Raw genomic sequence first — 23,437 nt, 5'->3', positions numbered from 1 at the left:
CCTGAAAAACTTTAACGGAAGGTTAAAAATCATAGAGATCTTGCATACACCAACTGGTAAGCTTCCACCTGACAGACATTACGTATCAATAAGTTGTCAATAGAATCTGTGCTACACCTATGGTAGCTCTGCATATTATCATACAATTCCTCTGAAATGTCCAGATTTGTGCCTCTCATTTTTGGTATTTGTGGTTTTCTGATTTTTTGTGGCAAATCAGATATGACTGAATTTACAAAATAATGACAGGAGTTTGAGTTTCATACTTCATATCCTTCAGAAAATGTATGGTAATACATGACCTTTTATTCTAGCAACTTTCTATGTTTATAAGAGCAATATTTAAAATGCGTCCCTATTTTTGGAGCTTTCGACCCCCATAATTTTGGCTTTGACCACATTTTTTTTGTGCTAAGAAGTTGAGAGCTATGTATCATACTCATTTTCATGTGTGTTTGCTTACCAAAATACTAATTTGCATCTAGGTGTGATCATTATTATATTAATCTGAACTGCTCTGGTAGCAGCTATGATCAATGCAACCATGGTTGCTTGTACCCTTGTATATCATTAGGAATATACAAACTAATAAATCAATCATGCTGATACAAGGGTGATTTTAAACCCTTCTTACAGATTTAGTCACTGTGTATTTCTTAAGGTTGCTAAGATCAAGAATACATGACTCCATTCCTGTATGCTCCATAACTCAAACTACAAAAGCATATATATATGTATGTATGTATGTATGTATATATATATATATATATACTAATGCAGCAAGTGTCCTTGTATAAATAATGTTTAGACTCCCTTTGCAGTTGTTAAGAATGATAAATACCAGCCGAAACTCAACCAAAGTATAGTTTCTTGTTAGTCCCAACACCTCATCTTTGGCACATTCTCAGCTACAGTTATTCGTGGTTAATGTGGTCATATATGTACTTTAGATCTACTGAATTAAAGCAAAACGTTAGTACACTGACAGTCAAATTGTCAAAAAAAAAAACTGATGTTACACTATACATGATCAGAGATTTATCCTCAGAGCATGCAAATCATAAACCATGCTTTTTGCAAAGGGGGCATGTGCCCCTGCACCCACTCTACTTCCTGCTACTTAAATACAACAATTCCAAGATCATACAAATCCCAATAAAAGGGCATATTTAAATCAACATTCATCCAATATCAGGGCTCCCATATAAATATATACTCACATATACACGCTCACACAAAATCACACACACACAAATGCTAAACATATAATTAACCCCACTCAGATGTGCTTACCTTGTTAAAGGATATGACTTCCCAATCAGATGTACTTATCTGATTATGAAATATGATTACCCCAACCAAGATGCACTTAACTGGTTAAATAAAACAGTGAGCTTCTCACTTAGATGCATGTACCTAGTTAAGGGATGATTACCTTTCATACATATGCACTTACCTGGTTAAAGGACAGCATTACTACCACCCAAGTTGTGATTACTTAAAGGCTGTGATAACCCCACCTAGATATGCAACTATTTACGGGATGTGTTTATTCCCACCAAAATGTGCTTAGCTGGTTAAAGGATATGGTTCCCTCTCCCACTCAGATCCACTTACCTATTAAGCGATATAATTCCCCCTTCATCCAAATGCACTTACCTGGTGAAAGGATATGATTACCACTCTCACCCAGTTTTACTTAAGTGATATGATTATCACCTTGCTGGATGCAAAGGATATGATTACCACCCTCACTCACTTTTACTTACCTGCTTAAGCAATATGATTATCACCTTGCTGGATGCAAAGGATATGATTAACACTCTCACCCAGTTTTACTTACCTGCTTAAACGATATGATTATTACCTTGCTGGATGCAAAGGACATGATTACCACCCTCACCCAGTTTTACTTACCTGCTTAAGCGATATGATTATCACCTTGTTGGATGCAAAGGATATGATTACCAACTCCTCCCAGATACATTTACCTGTTTAAAGGATAGGATTATCCCTCCCACTCAGATGACTTAACTGGTTAAGGGATACTACTACCTCCTCACCCTGATTCACTTACCTGGTTAAAGGATATTATCATCTGAACCTAGATGTTCTCTATGCATTTACTTGCCTGAGTACTGTTTACGTAGATGAATGATAGCAAATTATTACAGCAACTACCCCTGTCATTCAACTGCTAGATCATTTTAATTAGGACAAGCTGCTTTTACCCCTCTGCAAGAGTAAAGACTGCAATACTTGAATAACGTACCTCATGCTGGAACTGCAACACAGTACAAGTAACTAGCAGTAACAACTGTAATACTCCCCTTCCCCACACTGTCGCCATACAGTACCAGAAAGGGCAGAAACAGCACATTCAGTAGTGGTTAAATGGTAGTAAACCCTACAAACCTCATTCCAAAAATTTAATTGACAGGTATTTCACTGTTGACAAGATTCATACCACAGTTTGTGTTACGGTTTACATTTAAAACTGCTGTGCACATTCATGTTTCTCATGAAGATACCAACAAAAATAAAGCAGAAAATATTTACTAAACTTGTATGTAAAATGTTTGTGTTTCTTGTTCCAGATATTAAGACAAATATACACTAGAGCACTGAAGCATTAACAATCACTTGTACCTGAAAATATTTTCATTTGACTCATTTGACTGTGTTCTGTGAAGACAGAAAATACTGCACAAAATGAATGAACTTGGCATTGACTTGCCTTTGTTCTACAGTCTCATTCTGTAGAAAATTTTATCGTTTTTCTTTCTTTCTTCTTCTTTCTGCAGTAGATGGTCTGTAGCCGATTGATAAGGAACTTCTTATCCTCTCCCTCCTAGGACACAAAAAGCCATTACAGCTAAGGAAAAAACATAGAAACCTCTCTTACGAAACCCAAATTCTGATTTAAGAGGGTCACCAAAAGGCACAATGAGTTATACAATGCACACTCTATCTACATTTAGAGTAAGACCTGTAAAACATCAAGCAATACTGTATTACATTTAATAGTTTCTCCCACCATAAAAGTTTGTAAGACACTTTACAATCACTACAAATGCAATATGCAATAACCATGTGTTACCTGGAGTTTATCTTATGCAACCAAGACAAGTGCATAACTGAATTATCTATTTTGGAATGAAGGGTACAAGAAACAAAATACAAACAAATGCAAAGGGTCAGTGTACATCTGCAACCTGCACAAAATGATGAACATATTTTGTACTTACATTAGCTATTTGGTCTCTCAGGAGTTTGATTATTTTTCTCTGTCCATCAACAACTTGCATATGGAAGTAAATTGCAATGCTACAGGAAACACACAAATGATAATTTTTTTGTAACTTAAAATGTAGTTGCCCAGCATGGCATCCTGAAAAGTAACTAAATCAGAACATAAAGCCACATCCATAACTAATGACTGAGATTGGGTGCAGTTTTTAATGGTTCAGTTTAATGTCTGTTTAATACAGGTCATAAGGCAGTCAATAGATTATCGCATTAAATACACGTTCACATAGTATAACTGTCCAAAAATCAATTAAATTAATCAGCTGCAAAGACATTTTCATCAAAAAGACATTACATATATGTGAAAGCACAACAACCTTTCCTTGGGGACAAAATCCCTGCACCCCCTAAACATCATTCTCATTTCTGAGGTTGCTGCACCGTGTGGAAAGGAGCATTCATCTGTTGAAGCAAAATCCGATGACAGCATACTCTACCACATTTAACAGCAAGTTAAAATCACCACTAGCAGCAAGCTGAGACACAGCAAAAAAATACACGCACCCAACAGTTCTGTCCATAATGACGACTTGCATACTCACCTGAGGCAGAGCAAACATCACAAGTAAGCTACTTCTGAAAGTTAAAGTCACACTGTCCAAATGATGCATTAGCTGAACCTTATGAATCAAAACATTCAACTGAGGCAAGAATATGTGGACTACAAATTCTGCAATGCTGCAGTAATATGCAGGACAGTCAAACAACTTACATCAGGTTTATTAGGCTTTTTGGCGCTTGATTGCCAAGTACTGTGGAAAATGACATACAGTGGTCCATCATAGCAATAAAAAGTACAATCCAGTCTGAAAAGTGTTCTGGACCTGTGTATATCTGGGTAATTATTATGGTCTGCATGGCAGTGAGGAATTGCTTCAGATCGATATGCACATGAGAAAATGTTGGGGTGAATCACTCCTGTTGGTATTCAGTGGCATAACTTGATTTAGGGTGAAAGTTTGAAGCAATTTAAACAAAAATGTATGCCTGTGAGAATGATCTACAAAAGTCAAAGGCATCTGCTGGTGAACAGATTACTAAAGCAGAGTAAATTAGAGCAGCCATAACAATTATAGTGAAATGGCAGCATTCTACTAACAAATATGAGGAGTTATAGGTGAACAATTCACAGCGGCAGAGTGAGTAGCATTGTTGCCTCACAGCAAGAGGGTCTTTGGTTCAGTTCTTAGCTGGGATATCTTCTGTGTGCAGTCTGTCTGTCCTCCATGTGTTCATGCAGGTTAGGTTCTCTGGTTTCCACCCAAATCCCACAGTGCACTAGGTGGACTATTAACTCTAAATTACCTATATGTGTGTACATATGTATGAAGAAGAAAGGCCTGGCATTTTACTTCTATTCGCTACTTGACTACTAAACTCTGTGGATGATGATGGTTGTTCATAGGGTCACTACAGGAGTCAGATGCGACTTGACAGCACTGGAAGAATAGACTACCAAAACTGTGGCAGGGCATTAGAAGGTTCAGAAAGGGAATATTTGTTTTACAGCTGTAGATTCCAAAAGCTTTGGGTACACCTAATTTCAAAGCTACTCTTCTCTTAAAAGGGCAGGGCTTGCAATGTAGAATGATAAAAACCACATTTGCATCCCACACAACCAAAGTTCGATTCATGGCTCAGACTCTGGGAGCTGACGTGAAAAGGATGGGAGTAAATGACTGATGACAGCTCACCTATCCTGGGAGGGAGGAAGGGATGGCAGCTCACCTGCTACAACATTTGGACACTCAGTGGTGATAGGTGTCTACGATCAAAAGCACCACATCAGAAACAGGTGCCCACCAAGCAGCACATGAACTGTAGCTACTGGGAAATTTACTGAATCTCAGAAGCCACTGAAGTTTGCACTGCAGGAACTATTCTCACTCAGGCCGCTGTGAGGTAGGGTTAGGAATTAAAGAACTCTTCCCAGGTACAGTACTCCAAGGACAACAATCACCTGGGGAAAAGGGAATCACTGTGTGGCTCTCTGTTTTGGGGATCATTAGGGTCCACCCTTACAAGTATTTAGCAGCACTCTGATGCAGGGATGAAGGCAGACTCTCGCCACTGAGATGAGGTCAATCTTCTGGTCCGGCGGAACCAAATGGAAAGCGTAATGTAGAGCAGCAAGCAAGCTCTGTGGCTACTGGAATGGCTGCTTTGGCGCCTTACTTTCATGAGTAACTGGGAAAAGCAATAGGCTTAAGACCTGTGGAGAGCTAATGATTGGCAGGTAATGGGACAAAAAAAAGAACATTGAAAAATCAATTAAAGTAGCCTATAGAGATCTGTTTACCATGAGTTTGTACTGTAAAACAAAGCCTTGAAATCTGACATTAAAGGCCATTTCTGTCAACATTTACAAATAGTTTTCAGCAGCTGCAAGAAAAATAAAAGTGCTAACCTACAAAGTATATATTTGTTATTTTCCCCAAATTTCTCATATAGTACATTCAATCACAGGTCACAGCTGGATGCAATGCTGCCTTGGCCGTGGGTGTTATGTGGGATACAGGACTTCTTACTACCATTCTATTCAAAATCATATACTTGGCTAAAACCTAGATATTTCCTGACCTGCAGAAAGATCAGTCAATTACTCAATCAATCAATTAATCAAATTATTTATAAGACTAAATCTAAGTATGCTACAATATAATAAAACTTAAAAACACTAACTAGATAAATATACAAAAACTATGGTCAGTAGCACATTTAAATATTATAAAACAATATAACCTAGATAGGCCTTGTGAAAAGGTACACATTCAAGGATCTCTTAAAGGACCACTACAGGCAAATGATGAAGAAAGCATATTTTTTTTTTATCTTGCCATGATTTACTACACCTCCCAAAGCTGCCTGCAGCAAAATAAGTACTCATTCCTAATTTTATTTTGTTTTTACTCTTGTCTGCCCTCATGAGGAAGACATCGTGATTCCTTTGGAAAGCTAAATCTGTCTTAGTGCACAGACTGTGAGAACAAATAGCCTACCATTTGTTGTCAGACTAGACTTCCATTCACTTAGAATGGACCACCTGAAAAAAAATGCCAAGTTTGAGAGTCTGCAGCTCATGTGTCATTGACTGGTATGTGTTGAGTTTTATAAATGTTGTTCCTATTGATGTACTACACATTCTCTGAAAGAAACTTGCAAAAGTGTCAACAAATTACTGAGATAAAAAAAGACTTTTCACAAGGACCAGTTTTGCAAGTTTCAATTCCTGGCCAAGTTACTCCTCCCATCTCCCCTCCTTCAGTGGGCTACAGTCTCACATTTCAGGCTTGGGTAGATTCAACTATTTTGTCAGCTTTACATGACAATAGACATCAAATAAATCACAGCCTGGTGTGCCACTAAAACTGTTCCCTTATATGTCTCTTCACTTCTGAATAGCATTTCCCCAGGAATAAAAAAAAAAAAAGCACACACATCAGTGCAGAGTTTGGGCCAATCTATCCATTTCTTATTGTGCACAGTAAAACATTCAGTTTATAATGCATTCTGGCTGCTGACATGGTTATCTTTACATAGTTATCTTATAGCAAAACCTGAACGTATGGTATTCAATGCCAAGCTTTACAACAGTTCTCAGTTTCTTAACAATGACCTCCCAAGTCTCTGATGTGACCCAGTACTTTGTCAATATACTGTAAATGCATAGATTAATACACATATTTGTGCACATATGACATGTACAATAATACACACATACCATCATTAAAACAAGATAAATGCAATATAAATCATATCAATATAGTTATGATTTCTAGTTTATGACCCTGTTTGTCTATGGAACTTCTTTTTGAATTTATGTTCAAGCAGTTGTATATTTGTTGTATATTATCTTGTTTAATTGTTTCTCAATATTCTAACCACTGTGTATGCTGCATCAATTGTAAAACTCTGATTTTACTCCTTGTATATTTTCTATGCTCTTTGTACAAAATAGCTATGTTTGTATAATTTATTTTTATTATTTTTTATAATTGTTTACTATGTATCTGGAGCTTTTCTCCCCCAGTCTCCGCTAAAATTGATCTGGTAAACAAATGGAAAATAAATAAAAAATAAAATATACTAAGAAAATACCACGAAAAATCCAAAACTTAAGGAAAAAAAACACAGAAGGAAGGAAAATGTTTCCTTGATGCTGTCATGAAAATCCCGCTCACTTATTCAAATATTATGGGCAAACATATATATATATATATATATATATATATATATATATATATATATATATATATATATTATAACATATAGAATATATTAGACAAAACAATGTACCCAACACACTAGTCATAGATGACTCTATAGTCAGGCACACTGATGTCTCACTTACCAGGCTAAACAAGGAGAAGGTTATTGTCAGCTGCCTGTCAGGTGCCAGGATCTGCCACATAACCCATGCACTCAGGTCACTCCACAACCAAGTACAAATCTGACTGTCATTGTCCATGTTGGTGTGAATGACCTGAGACATGCCTCCCTGGACTACATGAAAAGAGACATGGAAGAGCTCTCCGATCTTATAGCCCAGGGAGGTATGACCCTAGCCCTGAGTAGCATTCTGCCATCGCCCAGAATGATACTGCAGTACAAGGACAAAATGATTGACTTCAACAATTGGCTAAGCTTCTGGTGTCATTCTAAAGGGATCCAGTATCTGCCTGGGACGACATGGTCGACTGACCATAATGCTTTGCCAGAGATGGCCTGCACCTGTCACCCATGGGATTCCGGATACTGGCTAAGGCTCTTGCTGCCACTATAGTGCCTTTTTTAGATAAGTTTCAAATGTAACAGGAACAGGCAAGCAAAAACTGAGGGTAATGCTACTCAATGCTAGAAGTCTAAATCTCAAAATGCACTCACTCAAGGCACTCCTTAAAATGGAGAACATCGATACCTGTGCAGTGACTGAGACCTGGTTCAAAGCTCCAAAGAGCACCCCTGCACAACCAGGGTATAACTCATACCACACTTTTCGGCCACGTAACCTGGACCGGAACACCAAAGGCGGAGGTGTGCCCATATTCATTAACGATATCCACACCTCCAGGCTAGTTGCTCAGCATAATGCATTAGAGGTTATCCAAGTGCAACTAACTCTGAGTAAAACTGCAATCCAAATTGTAGCCTGCTACAGATCCCCCATCATGCTCCAGGATTCCCACTCCTCTTTTTTTGATATACTGAAAAATATTAGGGTTCAAACACCCACCAAGGGCAACAATATCCCAGACCTAGTCATTACCAACATGAATGACCAGTGTTCCACTCCCGAAGTCAGCTCCTTGTTGGTCAGATCAGACCATAAACTAATCACCCTAGATATTCACATCCCGCCCCCACCCCACATTAAGGAAACCACGGTAAAAAATTATTCCATAGCCAACTTCATGCTTCTTAAGACAGAAGTGGCGAACTTCATGAAACCCATGCAGACAGCCAGTACAGTTATGACTGCTGAATCCTACACAAATGCACTCTATAAGCACTTACATGAGTGCATGGATCGTGCTATCCCAAACAGAACCAAGAGGCTATCCTCCAAAAAAAGGAGGCCAATCTGGTGGTCCCCTGCCATAAACAAACTGTACAACAGAAGGAAGAAACTGTTGCAAAAGAGTAAAATCCCATGAGTGGTGGAGCTCCCTGGTCAGCCTCAGTAAGATGCTGAGATCCCTTATAAGAGCATCCAAAGCTAACTATGAAAATAAAATCGCCACTGATTCTAAGGACAACCACAAAGCATTCTATACCTATGTCAAGAATCTCAATGGCACCCAGATCTGCTCTGAGTTACAACACAACTGCATGAAAATTATACAACCAACTGATATTGCCAACATTCTGGCAGATAGGTTCAGTGCTAACTTTACCACCCTCTCACACACTAAAGGGCCCATATCTATACAGGAAGAATGCAGAGTCATTATAATCACAACTACACATGTAAAAGCTGCACTCTCTAAAGCCAAAAACACAGCATCCATGGGACTGGGCAACATCCCAGGCTGCGTTTTACATGAACTTCAGAATGAACTGGCTCCCCACCTAAGCACCATGTTCAATCATAGCCTCACATCAGGCTTTGTGCCCACTGAATGGCACACAGCAACAGTTATCCCACTCCACAAAGGGAGAGCCACCACTGATCCCGGGAACTATCGTCCTATTAGCCTGATGAGCTTGGTCTGCAAGGCCATGGAACGTATAGGTTCAGAGGTAGGTACTAGGCTATTGGCCCTGGGGCCTATACAAGCCCAGCCAAAAAGGTACCCTGGCTTTTACCACCCAAGAAAATTATTTTCCTGTGTCACTGTCGAGCAGAGCCACAGAGGTGATCCCCGGGGTGAGTTTCCTATTTCCCATCCAGTCATCAAAATTTTTCTTGAAGAGTGCTAATGAAGAGCTTTGTTTTATATAGATAGGTAGTTTATTCCAGAGTATGGGAAGTCTCTGGGACAGGAATCTATCCCTCCGGCATGTCCTGTTTATTGTGGTGACAAGGTTTAGGTCCCTAGAGCATGTAGCTCGCAGGGATTGGGATTTCTTTAAGTGGATCATGTCCAAAAGCTCTGGGTTTGACATAGCTTTGTATGTTAGGCAGAGATCACCTCTGAGTAGGCGATATGCGACGAAGTAAAGCTGGAGTTTTTTGAGACGGTTTGCGTAGGGTATCTGTTTGAGGCCGGTAATCCTCTTTGTGAGGTATTTCTGTTGCCTTTCCAGTTGTTGCAGATGTCTTGTGAGGTACATACCAAAAGGGGAGTTGTACTCTATAATGGGTCTAATGAGTAGAGGGGAACAATGACCTCTTTTTTCCCTGGATGAGAAGCCTTTTGTGATGAGGTGTGCCACGTAGAAGGATTTCCTGACTACTGTGGCGATGTGATCAAAGGAGAGAATACTGTCCACATGTGTCCCAAGGTCTCTTATCACACTTTTGGTGTTAAGTATACTACCGCCCAAGTTGTAGTTCATGGGTAGACAGTTTTTACCAAAGGGGATGACAATGCACTTTTTGGCACTGAGCTTGAGACCATGGCTTACCAGGCATCTGTCTCAGTGAGGCCCTTTTGTAAAAAAAAAAAAAAACTCTGTACCCGCATAGGTGGTAGTCTACTTAACACCGAATGTGTGATGAGACCTTGGGACCCAGGTGGACAGTAGTCTCTCCTTTGATAATCACATCGCCACAGTAGTCAGGAAGTCCTTCTATGTGACACACCTCATCACAAAAGGGTTCTCATCCAGGAAAAAAAGAGGTCATTGTTCCCCTTTACTTGACACTCATTAGACCCATTATAGAGTACAACACCCCTTTTGGAATGTACCTCACAAAACAGTTGCAGCAGCTGGAAAGGCCGCAGAAGTACCTCACAAAGAGTATTACTGGCCTCAAACAGATGCCCTACACTGACCATCTAAAAAAACTCCAGCTTTACTCCATAGCATATTGCCTAATCTGAGGTGATTTCTGCCTAACATATAAAGCTATGTCAAACCCAGAGCTGTTGGACGTGCTACACCTAAAGAAATCCCAATTCCTCTGAGCTACATGCTCTAGGGACGTAAACCTTGTCACCACGATAAACAGGACATGCTGGAGAGATAGATTCCTGTCCCAGAGACTTCTCATACTCTGGAACAAGCTACCCTTCTATGTCAAGCAAAGTTCCTCATTAGCACTTTTCAAGAATAATCTTTGACTGGATAGGAGATAGGAAAATATACCCCAGGAATCACTTCTGTGGCTCTGCTCGACAGTGGCACAGGAAAATAACTTTCTTGGGTTGCATAAGCCAGGGAAACTTGCTGGCTAGGCTTACTTAGGCCCTTAGGCCGATAGCCTAGTACCTACCCATGAATCTATTATTAGACTAAATACAATATTATGTAGCATTGAAATGTGCTGACATAAGGGTGACAGTTCATTATTTACCCATAAAGCAAATGTCAGAGTGGAAAAGTTCAAATAGTGGATAAAGAGGAGGAGGGGAATAGAAGAAAGAGTGAGAAAAAGTATTTATTAGAAGTAATAATTAGGGTAGATATGGGAGGCAGGAGAAAAAAATGAGTAAAAGCAACATTACAAGTAAGAGAAACAAAACCAAGGAAAAGAAGAAATAACATGGACAACAAGATTTACTGTGTGTGTGTGTGTGTGTGTGTGTGTGTGTGGTGTAAAAGAACTATAAAGCAAATCTGCACTGATACCTGCTTGCTGCCCTGCTGAGGGGGACACTTGTGCAAGTGCAGTGGACTGGCTCCAGTAGGAAGGGATGGCAGCATAAATCTCAACATTATAGAACAAGAAATCTGGACAAGGCCATAAATAATAGGGGACAAAGGCCCAAAAATGGGACAATTTATAAATATTGCACTTACAAACTTTTGCATTAGAGTGAATTTTCTTAAGGATATGAAGTCTGAAAATCAAATGCCTGTCAACTTTCTGACTTCAGTGTTCAATGATTTGCCAGTGATTTGACAGAAAACTTCAATTTTATGAAAAACAGACAAAAAATCTGGACTTTCTGCAAAAATCTGTACTGTTGAGAGATATGGATGGGAGTCTTGAACCAACACCCATCAATCATTTTCATTTGTTTGCCAAAGCCGTTACAGCAGTGTTTTGCAGAGAGGTAGGAAAAGACTTAAATTTGACTGGTATATTGTGTGGGTGTGGGAAGCTATGTTTGTTGAATGTGGAGGTGTGCCTTTAAGTGTGGTGCAAATGTTATGGATTATGAAATGGAGTGATTAAGAGTAAAACTGTGCTCAGTGAAGTCCCTAGCAATTTCATCACTGCTTGATTCAGACATATACATTCCCCTGTGTTTGTCAGTACTATGATTGAGTGCATTGTTTTGGAGTGTAGTTTCACTGCGATAGCTGCTGCTACTCTTTCAATGCAAGTATCTGCTTTGGAAGTTTTCTCCAGGAGTCTGTTGCTGAGAGGATGAGAGACATCCTACAGGTATACAACTAAGACAAACTAGATAAAGCAATAGTAAGAAAAAGTACTAGGTCACATCAGAGGCTTGGGAGGTCATTGTTCAGAAACAGAACTGTTGTAAAATTTATCATTAAATACTATAAGTTCAAGTTACACTATAAGAGAATAACTATGTAAAGATAACCATGTCAGCAGCCAAAATGCATTATAAGTTGAATATTTTACTGTGCACATTTTTAAATGGATAGACTGGCCTAAACTCTGGACTGATGCGTTTGCTTATTTTTTTTTTTTTTTTTATTCCTGGGAAATGCTATTCAGAAGTGAAGAGGCATAGAGACATACAAGGGAACAGATTTAGTGGCACACCAGGCTGTGATTTTTTTATGTCTATTGTCATGCAAAGCTGACTAAATAGTTGAATCTAGTAAAGCTGGAAATGTGAGACTGTAGCCCACTGAAGGAGGGGAGATGGGAGGAATAACCTGGCCAGGAACTGAAACTTGCAAAACTGCTCCTTGTGAAAAGTCTTTTTTATCTCAGTAATTTGTTGACACTTTTGCAAGTTTCTTTCAAAGAATGTGTAGTACATCAGTAGGAACAACATTTGTAAAACTCAGTGCATACCAGTCAATGACACATGAGCTGCAGACTCTCAAACTTGGCAGTTTTTTTCAGGTGTTCCATTCTAAGTGAATAGAAGTCTAGTCTGACAACAAATGGTAGGGCTATTTGTTCTCAGTCTGTGCATTATGGGACAGATTTAGCTTTCCAAAGGAATCATGATGTCTGCCCCCATGAATGCAGACAAGAGTAAAAACAAAATAAAATTAGGAATGAGTACTTTGGGAGGTGTAGTAAATCATGGCAAGTTAAAAAATATGTTTTCTTCATCATTTGCCCGTAGTGGCCCTTTAAGTCTAGTCACAGTGCAGAATCCTTATACTGGTAATGTAGCGATTTTTGCAGAAGAGTAACTGGTAGGTAAAAGAATGCATGCCACCACCCAACATGTACATCCTGGGAATCACTAGCAGACCCTCACCAGGACTAGAAAGGGGCATAAATAGTGACAGGGGACTAACAACTCTGAGACAAGGTGGACCTAAAGTCTTATCGGGCTAGGTAGGCAGGATTCTAATGCCTTACTGGTAAATCCTAGAAGGATCAATGATCAGTGCACCCACTAATGTATTCAACCCAAGAAGTACAGTTAAATAAAGGATTGCATAGTTTTACACCTGCTGAAGGTATCTGAACACCATATGAAATTACCTTAGGCAGAGGGAGCTACAGCAGTCTTGTTGTGAAATGACCACAGCATGTACAGTTATTCCAAGGTTGTTGGAATAAGGTCCATTATGACAGATGCTACCCACACGAGAATAAGATGGTTTAACAACAGCTGTCATCTAGTCCCTGACATGCATTTATGAAAGATCACACTGGGATGCCATAGTCTGGGGTGCAAACTGAAGCATGTGTGAGTGTGTGTGAGTGTGTGCGTGTGTATGTATGGGCCACCAGGTAAAAAAGTGGAAAATAAATGAAACCCACCCAAGTGGGGGGCTTTGCCCCTAATCCCCAAACTAAATATACCAACTCCAAGATCACATTACACTGGGGAAAAGGGCCAATTTCACCCTGATGACCAAGTGGTTTGTTTCCCAAGGAAAGGAGTTCAGTAGTCCATGCTTTCGATTGAATAGAGGTTCGCTGAAGTGGAGTCAGCTGTTTGAGATTCAAACAAGTGTTGTTTCAGTGAGTAAAAGTAGACATATATATATATATATATATATATATATGTGTGTGTGTGTGTGCGTACACGTGTGTAGGTTTACTATCAAAATCTTGAAAATTGAAAAATATACCGTTCGGAACACTGAACAGTAAGGTCGAATCTCTGCTTATTAATTAGGTGAAAATGTCAAATCTGATGAACGAATTCCGCAGATTCGACATTTTCACCGAATATTGAACACAATGTCCATATAGCAGCTCAGGTTAAGTGTCAATCCTTCACTTCCCATCATGTTTTTTCAAGGGGGCAAGTCCCCCTGTGCCCCACACCCCCTGCTAACTATATATTCCAATTCTGAGATCACACTACAAATAAGGAAGGGGATGAATATCCCAATCCACACTGTTCCACAATCTCTATTCATTACATTGAGCTTGTATCAGCAAATGCACTGTGGCATTCGCTGATATGAACTAGCAATCATTTAACATTCAGCAACACGGGAATCAGCCATCTGCCATTTGACATTTAACATTTTGACTGTAAACTATATATATATATATATATATATATATTATTTTTTTTATTTTGCTCTACTTGTCCCTCTTTACTTGCTTTACTTGTCCCAGCTATCTGTTGATCACCAGCCCCCTCCTGGCCAACGCCCATTTATTCCACATCAGTGGTTTGAGGCTCCACTTAGGGGTTCAGTGCTACGTTTCTGTTTTTCCATTTTTTTTTTTTTTTTTGCTGTGTGTATGGCAGAATTTAGCCTACAGGAACCAAATTCTTCATGCAGAGAGATCTGTTAGGTCATTAACAGTGGTTACACTGTTTAGCTTTTACAAATACGGGAAATTGCTTTTAAGACTGGGCAGATGGCATATGCATGCTGCTTAAGTCATTAATGAATGTGGAATAAGGGCTCCATACTGACAAAATTCAGGGATCATTTTATTCATATTTGTGGGGGTCTTAGGTCATTGGTGATGTACTTGCACCTACAGACATGTGTGCACCGTCCGTATAAAAGTGACTTCATTTGTTCTCTAGAACATTTTAATGATATGCAAATATTTATTTTACTTAACATTTGTTTACCAGGAAAGTCCGACTTGGAATAAGCCAATTTTTCAGTGGAGGCCTGGGGAGAAATGCTCCAGATGCATCTCTTTGTAATGTGGGAGGAAACCGGAGCACCTGGAGGAAACCCACATGAATGCAGGGAGGACATGCAGACTCTGCAAAGGCGGCACCCCAGCTGAGAATCGAACCAGAGAACCTTTTGCTGTGAGGTGACAAGACAAACTGCTGCACCACTGTGACATCTTATACATAAGTATATAATGATAAAAAAGGGAAAACATATAGTTTTGCAGCTTCCCTTCCAAGGCATCCTTGAAGTCTTCTGTTGATGATTACTTTAATATTTCTTCAGGTTACAGCAAGAGGGTAGGTATTGGCAAGGTGTTGATGGTCATAAAAATAAGGTGCCTTGAAGCTCCAAGAATCCTATGAAAAAAGAAGCAAAGCCCCAGCAAAGACTGCCTTTTCAAGAATCTATTCATGCTATCTTTGCTTCATTGGGAATATAGCAGTTGCCATAGAGTTCTGTTTCACTAATGGGTCACTTCTGTAAATTCTGTGGGGACAAATCATAAAACTACTTGCCTGTATGAAGTGGGTGGCAAGCCTCCACACTTCATTGCAGGGTATAAAAAAATTACTTTTGAGGCTGCACCACATTAGGGGAGGGTAGGACACTTCCTCAAATTTGCCCATTGACTAAACAGAATTCAGTAACACAAGCATTTATTATTTTATTGTTACATTTGACAAGCAGCACAAATTTTGCCTTGTCAAAAGTGAAGAAAAACAAGCAGCACAAATGTTGCCTTGTCAAAAGTGAAGAAAAACAATCTTTAGACATTGTAGATGTAGAAAAAGGAACTTACAGTTTTTTCTGTGCCTAGGACATATTCATATGGGATGGTCATTCTATATGGGAGCTGGGTAGCATCAAATATGGATTTAAAAGAAGCATTTCCTTACCAATCTTACCCTTCTAGGACATGAATTGCTATGGTCAGATGGTGGGCCAAATGCATCATCCAACTAGATCTTCACTACAAATGCAAGGTCAAAGTCACTTTGCAAATGAAGCACAGTACCCAACTGTTTGAAGATCAACAATACATTTTTTATATGGTGCATTACATGAGGCTAACTAAGTGCAGGTCTTGCCTGTTGTGAGAATGACTGCAGCTACCATAGATACAACACATGGCTAAGAAGCAGACCTACCAATGATCAATTTCACTCTAGGGTGGTGTCCACTAATGAGATACCATTGTAAAAAATCGATAGTCATTCCCTGTCCCATATCCTACTGGATCCACCTTCGGCAATAAAATATTTAAGGGACAGAACTGGGTCCTGTTGCAAGGATGACAGCTCTGAAAATTGTTGTAAAGAGAAATTCAGGGACCTACCCTATCAAAATGAAAATATACATACATAAATAAAGATAAAAAACTATGGGTAGTCCAAGCAGAACAACCATCAACAAACTGCAAAGACTTCAGGACATTTAAATAAAAACTACTTTTCTGATTTTTTTTTAAATTCTCAACTGCATGGCAACTATCAGCCCTCCTATAATCTGATGAGCCAGTAGATTTCTCTTGAGTTGAGAGCTACATGAACCTGTCATACAAGCATCCATCAGGGGTTTCCTCTTAGCCCTAATCCACAATTCCCTATCGTAGACAACAAGTTCAGCTGTAGTATCTGGGTTACAGTCAGGGCTGCATCCCCCTGTGACACTGAGCTGCCATCTGGGTTACAGTCAGGACTGCATCCCCCTGTGACACCGAGCTGCCATCTGGGTTACAGTCAGGACTGCATCCCCCTGTGGCACAGAGCTGTTTGGGTTACAGTCAGGGTTTTATGCCCCTGTGATGCAGAGCTGTCATCTGGGTTGCAATCATGGCTGTGTGCTACAGAAGAATGTTTCATGAGTCCTGCTGACAGTACAGAGGAAACATCAGCAAACACCTATAAACAAGTGTAATCTTAACTGCACAAGAAGCAAAAGTTCAGTACAATAATATCTACTTAATTTTTTATTTTATTTACCTATCTGTTGACCAGGTGAACCTATTGGAGAATTTACCCCTTTTCAGGGATGACTAAGTACTGTCTTGATAAATGATTTGCTCAGACATATATGGTAGGCAAATGAAAGTGGAAAGAATTAAACCCTGTACCATGATCAGGTCAGCTGCAGTGGTGCAGGGGTTAGCATTGTCGCCTCACAGTAAGAGGTTCTCGGAGCACCTTCTGTGCATAGTCTGCATGTCCTCCCTGCAGTCGAGTGAGATTGAAAGACATGCAGGTAGGTGTGTGTGTGTGTGTGTGTGTGTGTGTGTGTGTGTGTCTGTGTGTGCCTTCTGTGAAGGCTGAGCACCAGGCTGGCAACTCAACACCATAAAAACTCCACTGCCAATCAATCTGCGGACCTGATCCACTGTGGCAACCCCTAACTGGAAAAGCAGAAAGACATCATAATCATCATCATCATCATCACCATGATCACAGGATCATCTCATTAACAGCTCAGAGGTGTTCATAGGTTCATAGGTTCATACTAGGCTATCTGCCCGAGGGCATTTACAAGCCTAGCCCATCATTTTGTGGCTTACGCCACCCCTTTAGTATGGGGAACTATACCCATTATTTTGTTGTGCCTCTGTCGAGCAGTGACACTGAGGTAATCCCTGGGGTATATCTGCGATCTCCCATCCATTGGTCAAGATTTCTCTTGAACAAGGCCAGCGAGGTGCTCTGCCTCACATGTACCGGGATTTTGTTCCACAGCATAGGGAGTCTTTGGGTGATGAATCTATCCCTCCAGCACGTCCTATTAATAGCCGTGTCGAGGTTTAAGTCTCCCGCCCTTGTGGCTCTGATGGATCTAGATTTTTTGAGGTGAAGCATATTCATCAAATCTGGGTTTGACATGGCCTTGTATGTTAGGCAAAGATCACCTCTGAGCAAGCGGTGGCGACTGAATAGAGCTGGAGTTCTTTCAGTCGGGCAGCATAGGACAGATTTTGAGACCCTTTATCCTTTTGGTGAGGAACTTTTGTGGCCTCTCCAGCTGCTGCAAGTGTCGGGTCAGATACATTCCGAATGGGGCATTGTACTCAATCATTGGTTTGATGAGTGATGAGTAAAGGGAGACTATGACCTCCCTTGATCTAGATGAGAATCCCTTCATGATAAGGTGGGCAATGTAGAAGGTCTTCCTAACTACTTTAGCTACATGGGTGTCGAATGACAGACTACTATCAACCTGGGTCCCCAGGTCCCTGATAACTTCTTCTGTGCTCAGTGGATTGCCACCTATTTGGTAGCTAGGGGTAACCTTGTTTTTCCCGAAAGGTATGACTATGCATTTTTTGGCATTTAACTTTAGGCCGTGGCTCTGGCACCAGTTATCCATTTCTGTGAGACCCTTCTGAAGGATATCTGTGTCAGATGTGTTTTCTACTATGGCCCAGTTTGCAGTCATCTGCAAACTTTGTCAGCCATAACCCTCCTGTGTTTGCTTGTACTTGAAAAGTAGATGCCAAACAAGAGTGGGCCCAGGACTGAGCCCTGTGGGACACCACTTGTGACAGGCTTTGAGTCTGACATGGCGCCAGCAACTCTGACCCTGTGGGTTCTGTCACTCAGCCAGTTTGCAACCCATCTTGTGATGTATGGGTTAACATTTAAGCTGATGAGTTTTTCAATGATACCCGAGTGGGGTATTGTATCGAAGGCCTTAGCCAGATCGAGGTAGGCTGTATGGACTGCCTTTCCCTCATCAATGGCTTTGGTGACTGTTTCGAAAAAGTCAACCAAGTTTAAAAGGCATGATCTGTCTTTGACAAAGCCAAACTGGGTTGGATCCAAAGTCTGCAAATTCCCTATGTCTTTATTTATGAGGTCCATTATGATCCTCTCCATGGCTTTGCAGATAAGGCTTGTCAAGCTAATGGGCCGGTAATTTCCAGGGTCGGTGGAGGCACCGCCTTTGTGAAGTAGGACCACAGTTGCAGTGCGCCACTCCCTGGGTACGTATCCAGAGGTAAGACTTTGATTAAACAGCTGTCCTAGCTGTGGGTTTAATTCCTCATTGAGTTCGTGGAGCACACAGCCGGGGACACCATCAGGTCCCATGGATGCTGTGTTTTTGCTTTGGAGAGAGCAGTTCTCACTTGGGCGCTGGAGATGTTTGGGGGCTGCAATCGTTTGGTATAGATATCTCTCCTTTTGGGGAGGGAAGTTTGCACTGAACCTGTCAGCCAGTATGTTGGCAATGTCTGTAGGATCAGTAATCTTCACATCATTTTGAACTAGTTCTGAGCATATCTGGGAGTTTCCTCCCAGGTTTCTAACATAGCTAAAGAAGGCCTTATGATTGTCTTTTGAGTCTTTAGCTATTTTTCTCTCGAAATTTGCTTTGGATGATTTTATGAGAGCTCTTAGTTTTTTACTTATAGTGATCAAGGGTGTCTTACCTTTTAAGGATTTTGCTCTATCTTGTAGTAGCTTCCTCCTTTTGTTGTAGAGTTTGTTTATGGCTGGGGTCCACCAGACTGGACGCTTGCCTTTGGTACAAAGAGTCTTTGTTTTGCTTGGGATTGCCTTATCCATGCAGTCCTGCAGGTGCTGGTGTCATTATGCAAATGAGATGTTACATGATGAATTGCTTTGTGTAAAAACATATGTACTTTGAAAAGCACTGAGTAACTGACAATGCTTTGAAGAAGACTTGCACCCCCAGTTTGGGCAAGGAGTTTGACAAAGAATCTCTAAAATTCATCTGAAACAAAACGGAATTGCTCATCAGTTAAACAGATATTAGTGTTAGAAATTTCAAGACAGCTGAACAGCAATTCACAGTACTGATAGCAAGCCTAGACATACAGCAGATATTGTTACATGAAATGAATGTCACAATACCCAGGGACAAATGGGAGTATCAGCCTAGGCTACTCAAGACAAACAAGCAAGCATCTGACAGTGCTGAATGGGGGCTTGCACTTATGTTGGACTGTAGCAACATGCTAAACAGTGTGATAAAATGAGGAAGGATAATGAGTCAGGAAATAAACAGTGCGTCATATTCCACATAGAATTGTTGTTACTACTCTGTCAACATGGTTACTAAAAATAACACTGCATCTTAAATGAATACATGTGAAAAATGATGCAGAAATACATTTATAACTGAGGATCAACTCAGTCAGCACATTTGCTTGATACCTTGAATTAAAATCATACTCACAGCAGTATGCCAGCAATCATAAACAGGAAAACAGGGTTTTCCACCAAGTATTTGTGGATCCAGGCGAACCATGCAAACCTGGGGTTATCTTTCTCTAGATTCTCAACCCAGATCTTTCCAGACTCATACATGGTACTTAGGTTTCTGAATGGGCCACATTCCATGGATGGTTTTATTCTGAAAAGAAAGATTTGTTAATGAATACCAGGAAAATTATTACAACAAATATTCTTTGGCCATCACTTTAAGAAAGAGGCCATTAATGTTCTTTTTTAAAATGGAAAATGTAAAAGCAACCTTTAGGCCATTATGCCCTTTCTGTGTACAGAGATACAAAATGTCTAATTTATCTTTGGTAATCCTCACAGGTTAAATTACATTTTTTTCCCAGAAACTAAAAAAAATTATTTTATGATATCTTGGTCTTCTATACAACGCTAAAAGTGGTTAATACTACTCGTTATTATGCCGTAGCTCTAAATGGCCTGATGAAAGCTATTATATTGGCACCATTTTGTTTTATAACCTAAGTTTCCTCTTTCCATAAAGTACTTTGTATCTCTATTATGCGACACTGTAAAGATATGAGTGCCGATTTCTTTCATCTTTCCATGGCAGGACACTGAATTACTGTTTTCTGTGAGCATCTTTACAGAGAAAGCATCAGTATATATTATTTTCAATAACTCTTGATTTTCATTAATGTCAGTATTTATTTTAAATAGACTCACAGCACATTTGATTGTTCTACAAGAAAGAGTTTCTAAATGGCTTTTGCTAAATCTTTCAAAGTTTCAGGTACTTCTCCTAAAATTATAGGCAGAGGTGTCAAAAGACTTATTCATTCCTACCACTAATCATTTGTGGCTAGAAATTCATATAAGGAGTCTAACTTGGCAGCACTCTTGGGAACTCTGCACGTAGTTTAACTTTTTCCAAAATACTTTTTTGATTCTTTTTTTCAAATACATTTTTATGAATTCCATAGTATTTATACATAACATCTTAAATAACTTTGTAAACTATTTACATTAGCCTGACACTATAACAAATCTTAATGTATACAGTTACTTTACAAGTATGTCCAATCCATTATCAGAGTATCTGATCAATTATTGTACAGTGTCAATCACCGATAAGACTTTTCCCCAAGGGTTGTTTATAAATGGCTTTGGATAAATTCTTAGTTCTTTAATTTTAATTTCCAATAATGCTGCAGTCTTCAGTAGGTTGTAGAAGTCTTCCAAATTTGGTATTGTGTTTGTATTCCATCTTCTTGTTAAACACTTCCTTGAAATTGCAAGTATAGTCCATACTAGATACATGTTTGATCTATTCAAATGAGGATCTTCGTTCACATTTAATAATACAAGAGCTTTAGTTAAATAAAATGATTCATTAAATAAAGCTTGTAGAAAGTTATTAATACCATTCGAAAATGGCTTAATTTTAACACAATCAAAGAAAATGTGGTTCCAATCTGCATTGTGTACTTGCTCACATCTCCAACATATTCCTTTTATGGAAGAAATAATTTTACTGATTCTGCCTGGGGTTAAGAATGCTCTGTGCAAGCATTTCCAATTAAAAACTTTCCAGTATTGTGTAAAGGATGTATATGTTATTGACAATATTTGTTTTAATATCTTCGGTTAACTGTATTGAGTGTCCTTTCGTTATATATTTCCAATATGAGATTTTGGGTGTTGTTTTATAGTTTATCAATATTTTGTAAAATTTTGAAATACTGTTTCCCATGTCAAACTCATTATATGTGATTTCATATATGCATTTTGTAAATTTAGGTATTTTTTTAAATGAAGAATGGTTAATTATTCTACTTAAATCTTGTGAATATGACAGAATACTCTGTAAAGTTAGCCAGTCCTGTTGTGGAATTTTGTATGTTGTTATTATTACTTGCATATCTAAAACTTTTAGTTCTTTGATATATTGGAGCCAACAAACAAATCCTTTCTGTTCCCAGGAATTAATAATTTCTCTATATATTTTATGTGGAAAGTTATTTGTGACTATAAATGGTGTTAAAAAAATCAAATCATATTTTTAAATCTATATTTGCATTAATAATTTTCCTAAATGAGTCAATGTAATAATCAATCATACAAGTTTTAGTGGACTTAGTTACGTTATACTGCATACTAATAGATAATATGTGCCATGGCAAATTGTTTTTATCTGCTATTTGAACATTTTTTTGTAAATCCAATGTATTTATTGATACCACAGTTAGTAATTATTTCCAATTTGCAGGGTAATTTGGACTTAACCAGTCTGAGATTGTTTTAGATATTGCTGCTTTTATATATGTTTCTATAACCGGGAAGTTTAATCCCCTCTGTTTCCATGGCCTGATATGCTGTATTAAAGCTATTCTGTTTCTTTTGGAAAACCATAAAAATGTTATTAGGCATGAATTTATTTTTTTAAGTATATTCCTTTCTGGTAACAGTTGTATTGCTAAGGCTATATATAGGATCTTGAGCAGTAAAACCATTTTTATTAACTATAGTCTGTCTTCAAATGTTATTATTTTGTTCCATTTCTCCACAGAGATTTTAATTGTATTGATGATATTACTGTAGTTTTTGAGACTAATTCATTATTATCCTTGCATTACTCAATTCCTAGATATTTTAAGGTAGATTCTTGTTTCCCTATGGATGTGATCCCCCTTACTCTGCAGTTCTTTTTTTTATTTAAAAATAAAAATTTTGATTTTGACTTACTGAAATGGAGTCCTGAAGTCATGTGAAATTTGTCAATTAATATATCTAATTCTTCTAATGTCTCTTTTGTATTAGATAATGTTAGTAACATGTCATCAGCAAATAGCATTACGTTAGAATTGTATTGTTCATAAATATCTTTTCCTTTGATTTTTATATTGTTACGAACTGAATCTGCCAATATTTCAATAGCCAGAGCAAATAAAATCGGTGATATGGGACGTCCTTGTTTAGTGCCTTTTGTTATATGTATAGATTCAGAGGTAAAAGGACCAAACTTGACATACGCTAAATTATTTGTATGTATATATATATATATA

At 38.9% G+C, this 23,437-nt stretch overlaps 1 protein-coding gene across 6 annotated transcripts in view; it reads right to left on the bottom strand.

The window, feature by feature from the left end:
- Positions 1-23,437, bottom strand: part of TMC6 (transmembrane channel like 6) — a 1,104,128-nt gene that overhangs the window by 31,592 nt on the left and 1,049,099 nt on the right. For all 6 annotated transcript variants that reach the window (XM_044068185.1, XM_044068183.1, XM_044068186.1 and 3 more), the window contains 3 exons: positions 20,368-20,544; positions 3,249-3,327; positions 2,738-2,851 (listed from right to left, as the gene is read on the bottom strand). In XM_044068185.1, coding sequence (XP_043924120.1) covers positions 2,753-2,851; positions 3,249-3,327; positions 20,368-20,544 — 355 coding nt within the window. In that variant the 3' untranslated portion in view covers positions 2,738-2,752. The remainder of the gene's footprint in view (positions 1-2,737; positions 2,852-3,248; positions 3,328-20,367; positions 20,545-23,437) is intronic.

Source organism: Protopterus annectens, chromosome 4.part0 (genome assembly GCF_019279795.1).
Source record: "Protopterus annectens isolate FY-2018-M chromosome 4.part0, PAN1.0, whole genome shotgun sequence".
NCBI classification, from domain to species: domain Eukaryota; kingdom Metazoa; phylum Chordata; order Ceratodontiformes; family Protopteridae; genus Protopterus; species Protopterus annectens.
Note: the sequence above shows the minus strand (reverse complement) of the source record. Positions and strands in the feature narration are given on the sequence as shown.